Source organism: Pezoporus occidentalis, unplaced genomic scaffold, assembly GCF_034315485.1.
Source record: "Pezoporus occidentalis ecotype Australia unplaced genomic scaffold, CSIRO_AGI_Poc_V1 ctg1, whole genome shotgun sequence".
In the NCBI taxonomy this organism is placed as follows: Eukaryota; Metazoa; Chordata; class Aves; order Psittaciformes; family Psittacidae; genus Pezoporus; species Pezoporus occidentalis.
This window is the reverse complement of record NW_026912778.1, coordinates 16,887,632-16,906,563: the sequence shown is the minus strand read 5'-3', so window position 1 is coordinate 16,906,563 and position 18,932 is coordinate 16,887,632. Positions and strand designations below refer to the sequence as shown.

Below are 18,932 nucleotides of genomic sequence, written 5' to 3'. Positions count from 1 at the left end.
GAAAGCAAAAGGCTTAGGCAGCAGTTCAGAGCCACAACTCAGATATGGCTTTTGATTTCAATTTAAATAAACCAAATAGCCTTAGTAAAGTGTTAGGTCCAAACTAAAATGAAAACATCAGGCACCAGGTGTACCAGGAAGCAGAGCACAAAGTCCCCTCTGTTCAAAGAAAAGTAATCACTAATACTTGAACATGTAATTTAATGCCTTGCTTCTTCAAGTTCCAAAATGAGTCACACAAAGCTGAAAGCACCAGTCTACTTAATGAACTGCAATCTGAGAACCAGATAAAGTTACTTGCTGAGTATCATATAGAAGGTCTCACTTACTTTATTAGCTTATTCATCACATATAAGAGTAACTGAAGCTATATTGTTCTAGGTCTCTGTGGTGTTCAGTCCATACACAGCAGCCATGGCTCACAGAAATACACTATATAATCATGAAATTGAAGACTGTGCTACAAGAGTCAAATGATGGTTGCATGGGAAACAGAATTACTGGCATTTCTCAACTTTAAAATTCTTGGCTTTGCAGTCTACATATTATTACTTCTATTATTACATCTTACGATGCCTTTTTAAAGGCATCAGTGAATTTTGCTATCTGTTGCCATAACCAAAGCTGCCCAGCCATGCTTAGCCAGTGGGGTTTGAAACTTCACTCTGCAGCTCTGCAGGTTAAGCTGCTTAGTAAAAGCAGATGTACTGCAGAATGGATATTGAAAATTCAGGAACTCAGGTCCCACATGGCAACCTGGAGGTGAGGAGTGAGACAGCAGGCAGTGCTGTGGAACCCACCGAGTAACTGGCATAGTTTTCTCTTCTGCCACATCCAATTTTACATTTTTCCTATCACTCATTTTGATGGAAAGCTGAAAATAAGAGTGTGAACATTTTGCTTTGGTCTCTCATGGATGAGAGTCCAAGAATTACTGAAACTTATTTTAGTCTAATTAACTTCTGTGGTGATCTGAGAGAAAAAAAGATTTTCTCTTGTTTCTGACTTACAGCAAGCAAAATGAGGGCAGAACATTGCAGGTCTAGACCATGATCTGTCCAGACCTGTGGCTGTTGCTAACTAGCAGGGCTGGGCTGACCATGTGGAAACAGGCCAACCTGTATCTGCTGAAAGGACTAGGTGGTCTGTAGTTCTGACAGAAGCAGAAGATGTCTCAGCATTATATCTGCTATTGTACAAAAGGGGAAACCAGTGCAGCCATCTATTCCCTTGACTTTTGCCCTGCTACAAAGAAAGTCCTCCTGCTGTGCCTTTGGAAAAAAAGTGCAGTTTCTCCTAGAGTTCTGACATGCTTTGCCTCTCAAGCACCAAGCAAGGAACCCAAGGTTCAGAGGGAAGGAGGATGCAGAACACAGGCCTGGCAAAATACAAGTCAAGGAAGAGTATGTCTAAGGCTGCTTATGTTTTCTGTCTTCCCAATTCAATGTACTGCAAATACAGCAAATTACAAATTCAGTGAATTCCACTAATGCTGAGAAAGCAGTCTGTGGGATGAATAAAGGCTTTAAAGCTACCTAAGAGTCATTCCTAGAAATTTCACTTTATACTTTCCTCCCCAAGACAATCCTTATTTCTAGTTGTGACAATAAGTTTTTGGGATTTTTTCCCTTCTTTTATGAATAAAGGAACTGTCATTCTAAATAAGATGTAAAAATAAAGAATGCTGATAAACTGAAAAAGTATGCAAGCAAGGAGAAATACTATCACGTACTTGTGCTAAACACACAGATACAGCAATAAAAGGATCCAATGACTCTGGCTTTGCGTTATGCAGTTCACTTCATCGAGTAGTAATGTGTTTGGTCTAAAACTACATGTACTGCATGTACTGGGTCTGGCTGAGATGGAGTCAAGTTTCTTCACAGCAGCTTGTATGGTGTCATACTTTGGATTTGTGGCTAAACCTGTGCTGATGACACATGAATGCTTTGGCTATTGCTGAACACTGCTTGTACAGTGTTGAGGCTTTCTCTTTTCCATAGTCAGACATCCCACATAATAGAGTGAGTACATATGTCTAAGGAGATGAAGTACTTCAGACACCCACCATGCTTCTAATAGTCTGCCCACTGTGTAGAAAGACAGAAGCAATTTTATTTCATAAACTAAAGAATCTTTGTATGGAAATACCCATGCACTTGCTCATCTGCCAAGAAGTTGAGAACAAACACCCAGATACTCACTTTTACTCAGGAAACATGCACACTGGAAATCAAGCATACAAGTATTTCATAAAAACTATAGAATTATTGACAGGTTATGGAATGTAAGAGAAGCACAATGTCTATTTTCATCTCCATCTGTGATTACAGCTACATAACCTCAGAGCATAAAGAGCAACAAGGGAAGCATCTGTGTACACAGGGATGAAGCTTCTTTTTGGTATTTGACTGAAGTTTTAGAAACTCCAAGTCTTCCTATAGTTACATTAGGCACAATGAAGAAGCAGTGATAAAACTGATTCAAAACACTGTCAATCATAGGAGAAAAGGCAAAATATAAAAATGGAGGTTTAGAAATGACTGCGCAGCATCCAGTAGAAAACATCACTGAAGCTGTGAGGGAAGCATCACAGAGTGGACCAGATGTGCAGCACGTATCAAAGAACAGGAGAGCAAAAGTCTACAAGAAGACTGGAACACTGTGGGCACCGTGGCCAGAACCATTAAAATAACAGCCCAGTGCAAATATGACTGAACATGTCCATTCCTACATTAAGAGTCTCTTAACCATCAAGTATTTTACACTCAGTCACAGCAGACCGGCCAGACCACACCTGTATTTTAAAGCAGAAGCATCCACAGGGACCACCAGCAGCATTATTCCACTTCCCTTGAGACTCCTCACTAGGGCCCATTCTTGGCATAGGCTTTGGAATGGAAGCTCCTCACAGCAACTTGATGTATGTCCATATGCTCCCTACCTCAAAGAAGACCTGATCAATGACCTGCTCAATATTAGTAAATACTGAGAGAACAGACAGCATGAAGCAAGATCCCTTCTGCCATTCAGATACGTCCCCTTGAGCTATAGTTCATTCATTTGAACCGATACTTTTAACAGTTATTTTTTTCTAAAATGTGACACCAGCAGCAAGAGGTTAGGGCTTTCCTACGCTGTGAGTGCTCATCTGAAAAAAGGCTTAGCATGCTATTTTTAAAGACTAATGCTCGTGTTGTTTCAGCAAAAACTCGATGTTGGTTTTAGACACATTTCTTCTTTTATGCCAGACAGGCCAGCTCCTCATATCCACAAAGTCACTGTGGTTCACTGAACATGTTTCCAGAATTAATTTTGACTTCCCATGGTTAACTTTACACTGATCAATGAAAGAAACTGTGGAAAAGATTACCTTATGAAAACATGCAAACTTAGCCAACCTTTAACAAAAAGAACAACTTGTAGAGCTTTCATCAGACTCAGCACTCTTCAAGGACAGCCTGTCAGCATTTGGCATGTATGAACATAGGAGATGGAAGAAATCTACAGGAAATCCTTGTGCTTACTCATGTACTCTCAGCACCACAGATGAGTCAAGCTGCTTTTATATGTTTCTCCCAGTTCCCGCATTCCCAGCCATCCAATTTCTCACCACACAAGCAGAATCTTACCTGTTATTTTCTGCAACAAAGGAGACAGCTCCGGCTCATCACAGATGGACTTGACTAGGGCCGTCTTCACCTCCTCTTCAGCTGCATCCAACTCTTTTCCACTTTTGACTTCTCCAACCACAGAATACATGTACACAAGCAAGACAAGGAAGTCCTCACAGGTATAATCATCTTTCGTCCTCTCATTGAAAGGCTTGATCATTGGCAATAACTGGTTCAAAACACTGGGCATTTCTGACTCACCAATAGTCTGAAAAACAGAAGGAAGATTGTGTCATATTGCTCCTGTATTGCGCATCAGTTCGCATCAGACACACTCCCGCCTGCATCCACAAGTTACTATTTCTCATGAGAGCAGTGCTTGTTTAATGAAACATCGTTCAATATTTGCATTCTCCTTTATCAGCACATGGTCGTGTGACTTATTTGCTGCTCAAGCAGTAAATCTGTTAGTTTCCTATGAGTTGGGTTTTTTTTCTAGAGACTCATGATAGCAACACCTTAGCACTTGAAAAGCCTGATGATTAGATCTTGTACCAGTACGATGAGAGGACGGGAGCATCAGTCTCTGCAGTATGGGTAGAAAAGGTACAAAGCACAAGGTCAAATGCTTCCTCTAAGTCTCAGGCCTCCTCCTTGAGCCTGATTTTGTACTTGAGCAATGAGTTCAAAGCCCAGCTCCCTCTGACTTCAGTTGCTATTGTAAGCTCTCAGCACATCTGCAAACCTGACCCTACGCTTTCGGGTCAGAAACCCAGAAAATTAGAAACAGAACCACCTGTGAAGCACGTGGTTTAAGAGAGCAGCATGTTTCCTAGAGGAGCTCTGGGACAGGGAAGCAATCACAGACATGGCATACGCCCTGACTCTCTTCTCTGCCTCCTTCATAGCACACTCACCAGCTTCTTAGGCCACTTAACACAGGTCTTCCACACCAAATAAGCCTTCTTCGGCTCATTCCCACAGCACATAAGTGCTGCTAGGTGACTAAGGCAAAGGCCGCGTGGAAGTGGGGAGAAGTGAGGCTGAAAGACAATCATAATGTGTATACGAGGAGAGGAAGGCTGGCAGACAAGAGGGGGAAACTGAGAATATACTAGGATGTCCTAGGTCCTCAGGAGTTGAAATCTCATCTTTGTGGGAGAAGTGTCTGTACAGCTTTACTGTGGTTGTAAATAGGAGACTTCAAACATGAATCCCCTGAAGTGCCACACTGACACCCGCATCACGTAACACCAGGGCTAAGGTTTTCATCCACCCTGCAGGTCTCTGCCACTCGGGACAGCAGAGTGACTAATCATAGCAGCAAACTGCCACTCTCGCCGCACACACACCTACCTGCATAGGACATCTCCATTTCTACTAGAGATTTCTAGTCCACTAGTTTTCTACTTTGGGTTGGTTTGCAGCTCAGCAGTGGGATCAGGTGAGAAGAAGCAGGGCCATTGCAAGTCAAGCAGGCGGAACACTCTGCTGTGAAAACCTGGGCATTTCAGGTTCCATTGTGTATAGCAAAACACTGCATCTCTTATAATCCACAGAGTCAAGTCAGCAAACATGTACTCTTGATTGTTACTACAGTAACGTCAAACTGACTAGTCATGGTAAATAGGCACCACAGCCAATAATATATTCTTTAAAGAGATTCACAATAAGTAAAATACAAAACAAACAAACCAGGAAGAGGCCCAGGTTTACACAATAACAAAATCATGCAATTAGGTTAATCCCTGCTTTTAATTGCACTTAGTTCTGAGTTTTTCTGTCATTTTTCTTCTGAAACCTGGGCAGGGATGTCAGAGTCTAACTTTGGGAAAACAGAAACTGAAAGTTTCATCTCCTGGCACACTCCGCACAACATTTCACGGGGTCCTGGTTTTGGTTGATCTTCGTAGTTTTAGTTGTTCTTTGACAGTCTCAGAAACCAACACTTTTATACCAACACTGAGCTACTACAGATCTCAATCATAAAGAAAGCACAAATTACTCAACCTCACAAGAAACTTTTTTCCAGCCTGTGCGATATGAAACAACAGTTCTGCAGACTTTGGGCCCCACTCTCCTCCTGTCATACAAGTTTTGCCATGGACCCATCTTTCAGGGGACCTGAATGTGGTCATGTTATGTTCTATGTGAATACATACCTTGGAGAAGAATTTGCTAACTACCCATATGCAAAACCTAACAGTAAGTGCAACTGTGGACTTGAAGCAGTAAATTACAAATCTACAGCGGTCACAAGCATATGGGAGCGGAAAAGGAACATCTAGAAATCCAGGAGGGGCTGGCACCCTATGTGTATTTGGGCAGGGAACATTGTATCACACGCACAACAAGCCCGGGCGCTGCTCTGCCTGGACAGCAAATCTGTGGTGTTTGGCACGGGTCTGGCATATGCTGGCAGCCGAGCCACCCTCAAGAAAAGGCTGTTGGTTTCCAAATTTCAGCTCAGCCCTGCCTCAGTTCAGTATCACCTGCTCGCTTCCTGAAAAGTGACACAAACAAACTCTCATCTGTACATCAGGACAAGAAATACCAGACCATGGAAAAAAGACAAAACTTCAAGGAATTCACAGGTATGCAGCTACTAGGAAGAAGCCACCCACAATGAATAAAAGCCTGATCGGTCCTAAAAATCTAAGAGCTGAACATTAACCTACATGTGGAATTATTCTTGAATAGACAGATGATAAACTTAAATCCATAGTAAACTGAGTTCACTTGTAATGAGAGGCAAGCCCTCCGCCACGTATTACTGAACATCATTTACTGTCGGCTGGCACACTATCCACTCCCCCCCCTCTCCTCCCAACACACAAATTCACTACTTCACCCCATCTTTAAATATTTCATGGCATGTTCTGCAGCACCAAAGATGAGTTCTTGAAAAACTCTATTTAGCATGCATACATTATACAAATGCATGGAGCACTGAGGATGCACAAGGACGTTTAAAATGGTAGGGTCAACTGCCTTGCTTGAGCTCCTGAACGTACACGTGTACAGCATCTCTGGCAAACTTTCAAACATACATGATAAAGAAAAAAACTGGGTTTAAACTTTCAGGATGATTTACTGTAGAGCAGGTTAAACTCAACAACTTACAGTAACAATTGCCACCTCTTATCTTCAAAGTAAAAATGAAAGGAAAAAAATTAAAGAGCTATAATAAACCGTTGACTGCAGAACACACATAGGGTCTTTCTGGGGTATGAACTTCTCTGGAATGTTTTTCCCTTATCTCTTGGGAAATGGCACTACAGAGGACTTCAAATGGAATTGCCAAGTTTCAGAGGCTGTTTTGTCCAAACAGGCCAATTGGACTGGAACTTGCATGAAAAAAAAGGGACTCACAGCTTCAGTGCAGAGCACAGCTCCATAGGGAGCTGGGAAATTTGCCTCAAACAAAATCCACTGGCATATTGTCATTATCTGGCCACCTCCGATGATTTAGGGGCTCCCTGCACTGTATAACAATCAATCAATTACCCTGATTGAACAAACCTAAACCACAAGTTTTAAAAATGTAACTACCCATGACCCAAATTTCCTGCTGGCTGTGTTGGCCTCAGGTTAGCCCCATTTGTCTATCATCAAGGGAGCCAATAAAAATAATAAAAACAGGTCAATTCTGAGCTTTTCAAAGGCTGTATAAAAACACTGATGCTGCTTAATGCAGAGCCAGCTAAGGCCCAAGTGCTAACAACTTCTGCTTGCTCGCATTGTTTGGACGTTTTAATGTCCAAACAATATATTCCAACAATGTATGTCCATATATCCTTCAGAACCCAGGGAGAGTTTGTGATAGATTTTTGTTGTTTTCCATCTCTTTCCTCCACCCTCCTTAGTTATTTATTTTTAAAACTTAAGCTGTGTAATAATTTACTGTCCCTGAGGGTAAGTGAACTGACGTCAGTTTGCTGGTTTTTGCAAAAGGCCCAGGTTTTGGCAGATGGGAGGACAGTGAAGAAAGCACAAAAAATCATTTTTGCAGTTTTTAAACACTGAAAATGATACTGTGCTTCAGAAGTGACATTTAAAGTGTGATTCAAAGGATCTACAGGAATTAAGAGGAAGTGTAATAAACTCAAGGAAAATTGTTCTGCATTTCTGCAAGAAGCATTTTTTTCAGTATTAAATAAACCTGTAAGAATCTAAAGCCATATGTATCATTAGACATCTTTTGTACAAGAAAGAACAGAGTGCACTGGGGAGGAAGAGAAGAAGAGGGTCAGAGTTTACTTGAATTAACACGTGCCCCTGACAAAATTGAGATGAGAACTGAGCACTCTAATCCCTGTGCTTCCAACCCACTGTCCTCAACACATCATTTAAAATATTAAAGCAAAAATTAACTTCAAGCAAGCGGAATTTATTTTCTTTTATAATCAAGGAGGAAGGAGGAGATAAATCTTTGGAGACTACTTCACTATGTAAATATTCTAGTGGCTTTCCGCTTAGGAAGCAAAACATGCTTAAATCCTTCAGAGGTCACATGAGTTAACAGAACTTTTTGGAACGGGAACACACAACTTTACAACAGTGAGGAATTTTACTGGGGAAAACAAAACTAAAAAACAACACCAAAACCCAGCTGCAGGTAAAACCAGCAAAAGGGTCAGTGGAAACTCACAAGCCCTTGGGCTACACAATGCTCCTGCACATGCACATTGCACATGCACAATCCACATGCACAATGATTTAGTTGTTTAACAGAAGTTTAATTGATAGCTTAGGTGGGAAAAGAGGGCTCATGAGTTGTGTAATAAGCAGCTTTCCAATGTTGCTCTTTTTCATTTGTCCTGCTTTACCTGGGTTTGACATCTTGTGTTTCATGATTTTTCCAGGCAGCCTATTAGTGTCGCTACCAGCCAGACAAAAGCAGAATACTGTAGCTGCTAAAAGTGACAATGGCACCAAAGGAGTATCTCATGGGTAGGCAAAACCCACTCAGACCCTTTGACAGCAACAGATCTCTGCAGCAATAGTCATCTTAGCAAAAATGCAAGGCGCTGCCAAGTTAAAGGAGGAATCTTAGCTGCCTGCAGTGCTCAGCTGCCCATAAATCAAATGCTGCAGTTCTGTTACACGCTGTTTTACACTGTCTGGCCATCTGAGATTTGGGGTTGATTGCATGTAATTTCCATTGGGTGAGAAGATGTCTGTACTCCTTACTCTCAGCAGAACAATCATTTCATGTATTTAGTTTTTATTATGTGGCTTATGGGTGAGTAGTGATTTGACACAATAGATCAGTTAAGTATGATCTCACCATGCAAATTATGTGGTAAATCATTCTGATTATTGACTTGGGAAGGTTTTGATAAAATGTACCTTCTCTTTGTCTTCTCTTTACATATCTGTTGGGTAAGATTGAAGAATAATCGACCCAAAACACAACACAAAACCTGAATGTCTTCGAAGTGCTACACCCTTGCCATTATGAAACCCCTCCATATGTCAGTGTCAAAATATATAGCATCCAGTTATTCAGGCAGGCTATTTAAGAAGAGGATGAATTCATTTTGATAACTGAAGTCCACTGTCTGTGTACTTCCTTTTGCAGGAAGTGAGTCTGGATGTCAGAAAAGTTTTAGTCTCAAACTTATGTTTCCAGCTGAGGAAGGCTGACAAAGCCTAGTCTTGCAGGCTTTAGCCTTAGGGGAAAGCAGACAAAGCATCCAGCAAACTCACAACAGCTTGAGTGGAGGTGTGAGAAGCTGGTAGTAAATGGCCACTTCCAGTAAAAAAACACAAAAGTCTAAGTCATTAAAGGAGAAAGATCACATTGCTTTTTGTTAGGGACCAGAACAGGTTTATGACTTGCCCCTCCCAATACTAAGAGACTTGCATCATCCTCTTTTTAATGGCAGTGTCTTGTCTATTTGCTTGATAGACAGATGATAAAGAAATCCACCAAGAATATGTGCATAAATGAAATAGCAGAGAACTAAACTGCTAGTGAGAGACACAGGAAACACTAAAAGCATCTAGGACTTGTCTCCCCTGTCATTAATCTTAATGACTGCACTTGTCATTAATTAAATATCCCTGTGGAACCAATTCTACCTCCTGTCCCCTTCTCTGCATTTATCACCCACTCTGAACATTGCCCCAGGAACTATATTCTCAAAACTGCAGAGACGATTTCCAGGCAGCCCTTGTAGACAGTCTTAAAATTCGACCGTAAACAAATAAAAAGAAAAAAGAAACAGCTTTTTTTAAAGCTATTTTTAATCTGGCTCATGCTGTCAAAGACACAGATTCACATTCACCCTATGTGCACGCTCTCCCAATTGGCCTTCATTCTTGCCTTCTGCCCACCACAGCAGCCTCTTCCTTCTGTCCCTGCTGGAGTATTTCTGTGACTGTGCATTAAAACAAATCGTTTTGACCAGACTGGTTCTCTTCTTGGGTTTATTGCTTGGCCACAGAAACACTTACATTAGCCATGAAAGCCAAGGATTGGACTGCTTCCTTCTGTAACAGAGCTGGCTTGAAGCCTACATGAACTAGAGCTTAAGGTTGCCAAGAGATACAAAAGAAAATTGCATAAATAATCACCTGCTTTTTGGATGACTTCTTCAATACACTGTCATATGGCCAGATTCTTAATTGGTGTCTATCAGTCAACACTACAGACATCAACAGTCCTTTGCCACTTTACACCTGGTCAATACCTTCCCAGGATGTTAGCACTTACTGCAAGACATAGTGAGGAGTCAAAGACAAGAAAAATTAACTTGCAACATAAAGCTTTTAAAAAGCACAATATTTGTAAGCTCTTCTGCTCAGAGGTTTTTTACACTTTTTTAAACATGTCTCTTGCATAATTCCACAAACACACCACCGACACTTAACAGCTAATATGTGATAACAACAAAACTATTTCAAACAAGCAGTTCAAGCCCCATCATTTCTAAAACCAAAACAAGCAAAGTACAGAACAGTTCTTTCAGCCAATAACTCCCTAGACCATGATTATGACCTAAGCAATTGGATGCCATCTAGAACCCACTGCCAAAGTAGTATGTTCCAGTATTTGTCTTTAACTTAACTTCTTAGGACATAAATTATATTTTGAACAACATAATCAGATTTCCTCTTACCACCTTTCTCCTGTCTTTACTGAGCACTTCCCATTTTCCATCATCTTGTAACTTCTCCCATTATTTTTATGTCTTGTATTACAAGACACGGATTCAGTTACTATGTCAGCACTGCAAGACTTACACATCCATTCTGAGAACATTTAAAGGCCATCACAAAAGTTTCTAATAAACCCAGTGATATCTAATCTTTCACAGTACAGAAATCACCTCATCCCGGTGAGTTATGCTGTCTGGTGATGTATCATTACATCATATTGTCCATTTTTTCCTTCTCCCTTTGGAAACCATGTAAGTGTACAGCTGTGTTAAGATATTTTAATGGGCTCATGGGGGCTCAGCAGCAACGGCATACCAAAAAAAAGGATATTTAATAAGTCTAGATTTTATTAGACAAAGTTCTGCAAGGATAAGGACAATTTTACTTAAATCACTGCATGTCTGACATAAGAGACTCATCAGCAAGTTAAAAAGGGAGTACTTCCAACCTACTCAGTCAAAAGCTTTTAGCTGTGATGACTTCTACAGATGTGCTTGGTAAAAACATGAATCAGCACAGCAAAAATGGTGTCTGAAGCATGAAAAAGGAGTACAGGCACAGTCAAAACACGTATCAGAGAAAGATCTTGGTGGTATGCGTATCAGTATTTTTTTGTGTGTGGTTTTTGGAGGTTGTTTGTTTGCTTTTATGAGCCATGGAATATTGGGAAAACTGACAGAAGATGGCAGGAGTTCAAAACTTAAAAAAAGGTTATGGGGATAACATAATATCCTGGGAGGTTAAAACTCACATGGGTTTTGAGGAGAACAATGGGAAAGCATTCAGTCACTACAAAGCCAAGGATAAGAATCCACAGGGACAGAAAACAAATATAAGGGGTATAAATCAAGAAAAATATAGCACAACCAAATCAGTCATTAAATAGTGAAGACCATTTCTGCAGAAGGAGGGGATTCTATGCCGGGAGCTGGTTACTGAAAAAGATTTGACAGATGTTCTGGACAAAGAAAAGGACATGAATCCCTGCTTACATCAATAGCTATAACCCTTCAGGTTGGAAGAACAGACAACTCAGGTGTGGTAAAAGGTCTAAAAAGTCACGCGTGAACTAGAGAAGGCTCACTCTCCTTTCCAACACAAGAACTAAGGGGCAATAAACCTGTTTAAAAAGCAAATCAAATGGAGGTAGTTCTCCATGCAATTTGCTCAGATGTGGAACTCCTTGCCAAAGGCTGTTGTGTTGCTAAATTCTTGCTTGGGTTCATAAAGATGATGGGAAAAATCATAAGGGAAAAAATTTCCATCAAATATTAGTAAATACACAGAAACCACATCTGTTCTAGAACTCAGAAGGGTCAGAGCTGGGAGAGTATCATATAACCTTGTCCTCTTCATCTTCTGCAGGCAGCTGCTTTTGTGGATGGATAGAAAAAGTAAACTAGCTCAGCTACATTCTTGATCCAATCCAGAATGGACATATTTACCTCAAAGCCATGGCAAAAGGACCAAAATAACTACAAAATACATTACCTAGGGGAAAGAAGTAAGGAAGCGGGATTATTACAGTATGTGGCACTATCAGGTTTAAATATATTGTGCTCAGTTCCAGTGTCCACATTTCTAAGAGGCTATGGAAAACCACAGATACTGTTGGAGAGAGTTACAAAACAACTGAACGAGTAAATTTTATCAGAATGAAAGGCAGTTGGCATATCAAAAGGAAGAATAACAGTTTATGTATGTCTCTTCAGACAGAAGAAATTTTCAGAGTACAATGTACTCAAGAAAGGCACAGGAGAAAAGAGGGAAGTTGAAATTGATTTTTCCAATTCTCAAGTTAGAGGAGGCGTACTCAGTGGTGTGCATGTTTCAGAAAGACTTTGGAGGGTGAAAGAACAGAAAACAAGCAGAAAGCACAAAGTCAGCTGTCTCACGCAATAAACCACTATACATAAAATGCATCTGGTGAATAAAACCATAAACTCTTTGGCACAGTGCTTAATTGCAGTGAAAAGAATTGTGAACTGCAAAGGAAAAATACGTTAGAAATAGAAGACAGGATAAAGGTAATACGCACTGAAATACTGGACATGCTGTGAGGGCTGGCACACAGCAGTAAGTTATAAAAGAAGACTGACAGTTAAAACAACCAAATCTTGTGCCTTTTCCTCCACATTCTTGCCTTTTGAGGCACCTCTTCTCTCTCAGCCCTTTGTTCTATGCATCATCCTTCACTCCTACGCCAGTCTAACACCAGATGTTCCAGAAACTCCTCAGGGCTGGAGGGAAACCTCCAGACTTTTGGTGTTGGGTCAGTCCATGGTGCACACTGGTACCAGAAACGAAAAAATGAGATGGCCTAGGACAAGGGTAAAACGGGAAAACAACTCCTAATGGGTGAAAAACAAAAGGAGTTTGAAGGCCACATAACTGCCTGGGTTCATTTGAAAGAAATTTGTTTTCTTAATGCTGTTGCTTCTTGCGTTTAAGTGTGTTACCTCAAGCTTCTAATATCATCAAACTTTCAATAACAAATCCAGTCAACTTCTGCCCCTGGAAGTTTGATATTAACAGACAATCAGGACATCTATCATACACTGTCACATGCACCAATGCCAGTTTGCGACAAGCATCCTACAAGTCATATTCCAACTAAGTTAGGGCCAAACATATGCCTGATAGCTTTTAAGTGATGCTTAGAGATTATACTAGTACATAAGATATACTGAATGAGGGTACTGTTTTGACCAAAACACACCCCATTTCCCAGTATCCTTGAGACCCAATTTTCTGTTGACAATTTCAATGGAAATGGATGCAGATCTAAGCAAAGCAGAATTCTCTTTCCCTACCCCTTTTCTTAAAGAAAAGACCAACAAACTTAGTGAGAATCTACCATAAAGATACACATACCTGCCAGAAACTGTTGGAATTTACCAAAATACTAGGAATTGAAACTCCGAAGAGTCAAGAAACTTGAAAGCCATGTAAAACATCAACTTGTATGAGATGGTCTTATAAATCAGATCCAGATCCAGCATCTGAATTATATGACCACCTCATACGGATGGATCACGGTACTGCATTTTACAAACACAAATTTAAACAGTAGCTAACTTGGAAATGTTTTGCCATGTCTTTAAAATGTTTTATACTTTGATACGCAGATATAGAAAGACATAATATATGACATAAACCACAAAGCAAAAATATATGGACATGGGAGGCTCGCATAGGAGAAGATCCCACTGCTCTGCCCACAGTCCTGGCTGGAACCACAGGAAGGAGACAGAACGGCAACACAAAGACATGCGAAGGCAGATTATCAGTCCACTGCAGAGCACCGCAGCTGTTAATCAGTACAGTAAATGTTATCACAATAGAGTACTGACATTTCTAGCCCTTGTACAAGGCTCACCATGCTTTAAACAGGATTCAGGCTTTCACGGTGATTAAAGGCAGATGTCACACGCATGAGTATGTTTGTAACTTATGAGCCCCTCATTCATTTTTGAGCATGGAAGGAATCTTTCATTGATAGGACATCTTCGCATGAGAATGCTCGCTGTGGCACAATCTGCACAAGGAAGAACATTTTCCTTCCCTTTTCCAGCTTAGGAAGAATAAAACAAGCGTAATTATACAACTATATCTCAAATTCATCCTATGGAATGTATCAAGTTAAAACCTTAAGTTTTCTGTCCAGTTTTCCACTGCCATTAAAAATTAATCAGAACGTACCACCTTTAGGAGAGCAGTGGATAGGAGAAACAATAGTGATACTTCAAAGTAAAGAATGGGTTTTTGTTCCCTACAAATGTGCTAGAACTGCAGCTGCATTGACTTCTCATCATATTTCTAATATAAAGCAAAAAGTGAAACACAGGCATAGGCAAAATGACAATTATTTTTCCACTGTGGTAGTGCTAAAGTGAAAAACTTTTGAAATCCCATTCTTTTAATCTTCTCATTCCATTTTGGATTCTTTCTGCTCTAAAAGCTAATAGCTCTCTCTTCAAGTATAGTGTAATTTGATTGTCTACGAGCTGCTCCTTCAGCTCCTTAACTGAACTCTCGATGCTGGTATTCCCAATCAGTGAACACATTCACACCCTGTGTTGGGCATGCTTGTGCATGGGTGTATGACCTTTTAGCACACCAGTTATTAGAAAGTATATACCAAACACCTGCTTGTCAGTCACGATGCTCCATGCCCCATGGCGCACGGGCCCTTTCCACAGTTGGCATGCAGCACGTCCTCTCCTCTTTTGGCTCCCATCATTTTCCCATGGGGCCAGGCCATGCTGGGTGGCACTGGCAGTGCATTTGCAGTTGGCTCCTTGCTGTGGATGGAGAAAGCATGGGGCTGTTTTCCTGCCACCAGCTGCAAGGGCCATGAGAGGGCACGGCTGCTGCCAGGGATTGCTCCTGCCATACTTCCTCCTGCCCTTTTTGTTCAGCACAAGCTACAACTAGAAAAACAATCCTTGCTTTCTGTCCCCCTGGGATTTCCCTCCCACTCAGCCGAACGCCTGAGTCAGCATAACTATCCCTCATGATATCACATTTGTGCACAGGGAGCCGACATAAGCACAGGACATCTGGTCCCAGTATCTAAAAACACTTCAATCATGCATGTCATTCCAAACATTTAAGGAACTTCAGAAGTTTTCTGTTACTTTCATATATATTTCCTAGTTGCTTGGAGCAGAAAGGATTCCTTATGTTCAAATTTCACTCTGAAGATCTGGGGAAATGCATATTCTATCTCATTTTAGCTAGAAAGAAAACCCCAGCCTTAAACACAAGCCCAGACATGACTTAAACTACCTTTATATTAACTTTTCTAATTTATTTTTTTCAATTATTCCAGGAGAATATCAAAACGTGCTGAGTTGTAACACTTACAATTCGGACCTCAATAAAAGGCAAAGAAAGGGTGGTTGTATGCCTCCCAAAAAACCCCACAAAACAAATCCAACAAACACCACCCCCGCTCCGCTCCCAATTTCAGTTGTATATGCTATATGGTGGAAGTACCAAGGTGTTTTCTACTTCTCCATTGTGATTTTGGTAGGAAAAAAAGGAGGCATGGCCCAGTGACTAGGCACCACACTGGGATTCTGGAGTCTGATGCTGATCTCCATGTCCAACTGCGAGCTTCTCACTTTTCACCACCCATAAGCAGCAGTAGCTTCCTCACACTACAAGCATTAATTTAGGTGCTCTGATAGTCTGACACTGAGTCCCAGGTATAAGTAGTAACATTCAATGCAGCAAATAATTCACTTTGCAGCGCCCACATACACTGCAAATCACAGCACAGTGAGCAGAGGCATGCTCTGAGCCCACTGCAACCTATTGAGTTTGAGTATCAATAGTGGTCAAGCTGCCACAGGATGGAGCTCAGTATTAACTGACTTCTTTTTAAAAGCCAGCATGGGTATGTCTACCTTGCAGTCTCTTTTACACAGCTCTTGCAAGAGAGAAAATACAGCACTTTCATATAATTTCTATTCTTATCTGGCTCCACACACCTCAGGGTGGGAATGCTTCTAGTCTCTACCGTACATGTCGTCTACTGCAGCACCTGCATACCACTATAGGAGCAGAAAAAGACTAATTTTTTTTGGCAACTACTAGAAAATTCTTCACACACACACACACAGAGCACAGAAAGCTCCTGCTTTCCTAACAAGCCGTCTGTCAATCTGCTCTCAGGACATGAGAATCAGGTATTTGAGGCATAAGTGATATTCCATATGGAGACACCACGGCAGCAAAAAAAATAAGAGGTATGAGAAACCATTGTTTAAATGAGAGAATCCAGAGGATCTTGGTTATATGTTACAACTCACAAAATACTTCAAGTCATTTATCTAAGACTTGGCTCCTACTTTGGAAGGCAGACTAGTATTACAGAGGTCTTTTGGACACTGTTTATTAGCATCAAAATGAAATATGAAAAGCACTTTCTGTTAAATCCAGGATCTGGACATCTCTCATAATATATACCCTAAATAAACCAAGTCAAATAGTATTACAACAGCAAGAGATGAAATTCTGAGTTAATACTGAAAGTAAAAATAGGGCAGTTTACTGCACTAATGTATATTTAATCCTTCTAAAAATAAACTTTTAAAATAACATCATCACAATTAAGTTACTCCCAAATGTTACAACCACAGAATCATAGAATGGTCAGGGTTGGAAAGGACCTTAAGATCACCCAGTTCCAACCCCCTGCCATAGTCAGGGACACCCCTCACTAGACCCTGTCACCCAAGACTCTGTTCAACCTTGCCTTGAACACTGCCAGGGATGGAGCATTTACCACAAGTAAGCAAGTAGCTACTCCAGCCATCAGCTGGGACCCTCGCATCCCACAGTACTTTTTAGTTTTCCTGAAGCAAACATTCCAACCCTCCCAGCAGACAGTACTGCAGGCCGTAGCAAGGATCACAAAACCCACAGAATTTCTATGCTACTGTTTAAGACCAGCAGCATTCTCCAGGGAAGGGGGGTGAGAGGCGATAAATCCAGACACAGTTGTTTGCTCTTTAAAACTTCACTTTTTCTTTAATAACCACCACAGAAAACCTAAACCAGGCTCAGGACAAGCTTCTCTCCTGCCTCCAAATCATTTCCCCCCGCCACCTCAGCCAACACCACTTCTATCAGATGCCAGCAAATTACCGGTTGGTGGTCTCACTGTTCTACCCTCAGCCATTATTTTAATTAGTGAGAGCATTGAGAAAAGATTAGTGTACAAATATTGGCGAATCTTCAAACAAGAGGACATGCTGTCCATTTTATTCGCAGTGAAAAGCTCTTAAAGAGATTTCGATAAAGATTTGCCTCCTGCTTGCAGCCCACATTTGTAATGTTTATATAAGTGGGGGATATAAATCTTTTTCAAATGAACCCCACAGTTTTTAAACCAGCCTTGTTATAAACTGCCTGTTTCCGTTTTGCCTGCCTAAGCAAGCAATGCAGAGCCTGCTCAGGATAGACTGGAACTAATTTAATGTGCTCCAGGTTTAATCCCCATCCTCCCAGCTTTTACTGGCAGATTTTACACAGAGGACTACTGCTGACTTTAACAATGATTCATGTGATAAGTGGGGTTTGATTTGTTTTTCCACATCAGAAAACACGCAACAGAAATGCCACCAAAAATCATTTTAATAAAACACGACCGAGTCAGAGCCAGATTTAAAACAATAATTAACCTTTGTTACACGAACTGCTTCTCTGCGCTCTGCAGCACTTTGAGTTTATTAAGGTGAATTACTAGCCTGTTTTATGCAAAAGAAAGAAGTCTGTAGACCTCTGCATCTGGTTTGGGAGGAAGCTAGCGCTCGCTCCGGACATCTGCATGCCGCATCGCGGGACGTGTGCGTGTCATTAACGACGCAAAAGAGCGGGACAAACAAAAATCACCGGCCACGGCCCAGCTTCACGTGTCACCCGCCGGCAGGACTTGAAACCAGGATCAGCTACGGGGTGCCCCCGGTGCCCGGCTCGGGCTGCGGCGGCGAGTCCGCGTCCCGGCAGGTGGCAGTGTGGGAGCGCTGCTGGGAGCAGAGCTGCCTCCTGGAAACCGATCCAGGCTGAGCTTCAGCTTTCTGTAGCAATTACTCCAACATGCCGAGAATTACTGGCGCAGACATGCTGCTTTCCCTTCTTTTCATTTTTTACATTTATTACTTTCACAATTTTTAATTTATTTATTTTTGGGTTGGTTTTGTTTTGTTTGGTTTTTTTTAATTTGCAGGAAGAGAACACATTCATGAACAAAGAACACTGCACAAGGGACAGCGCTTACAGAAGTAACAGCCACACATTTCTGCAAAATGTAGCTGAAATACTGATGCAGAGACTGCACAGATACTACTTTTGCAATCGCCTTCTCCTGTACCAAATTCCTTTCTCATTTACATAAACCAGATGCTTCTCTGACAAACCAAATTCCTCAAAGAAAACACATAAGTTGCCATATACTTCAGGTTTGAAATTAAAGATGATGTGAATATATGGCACACATCTTCCATTAGCCACTATGGCAAACACACACGTTAAGTGCAAGTTTTCTTCTATTTAGCAGAACTTTTGTGAGGGCTTAGGTGATCCTTGGCAGAAGTGTTAGAAAAGGAAAATGAAGCTACTTAGGTTGTATTTACGGCTTTC

At 41.1% G+C, this 18,932-nt stretch overlaps 1 protein-coding gene across 1 annotated transcript in view; it reads right to left on the bottom strand.

Annotated features, from left to right (window-relative positions):
- SCFD2 (sec1 family domain containing 2) overlaps positions 1-18,932 on the bottom strand; it is a 192,054-nt gene that overhangs the window by 103,416 nt on the left and 69,706 nt on the right. The window contains exon 5 of the mRNA XM_062607120.1: positions 3,633-3,882. Within this exon, the coding sequence (XP_062463104.1) occupies positions 3,633-3,882 (250 nt within the window). The remainder of the gene's footprint in view (positions 1-3,632; positions 3,883-18,932) is intronic.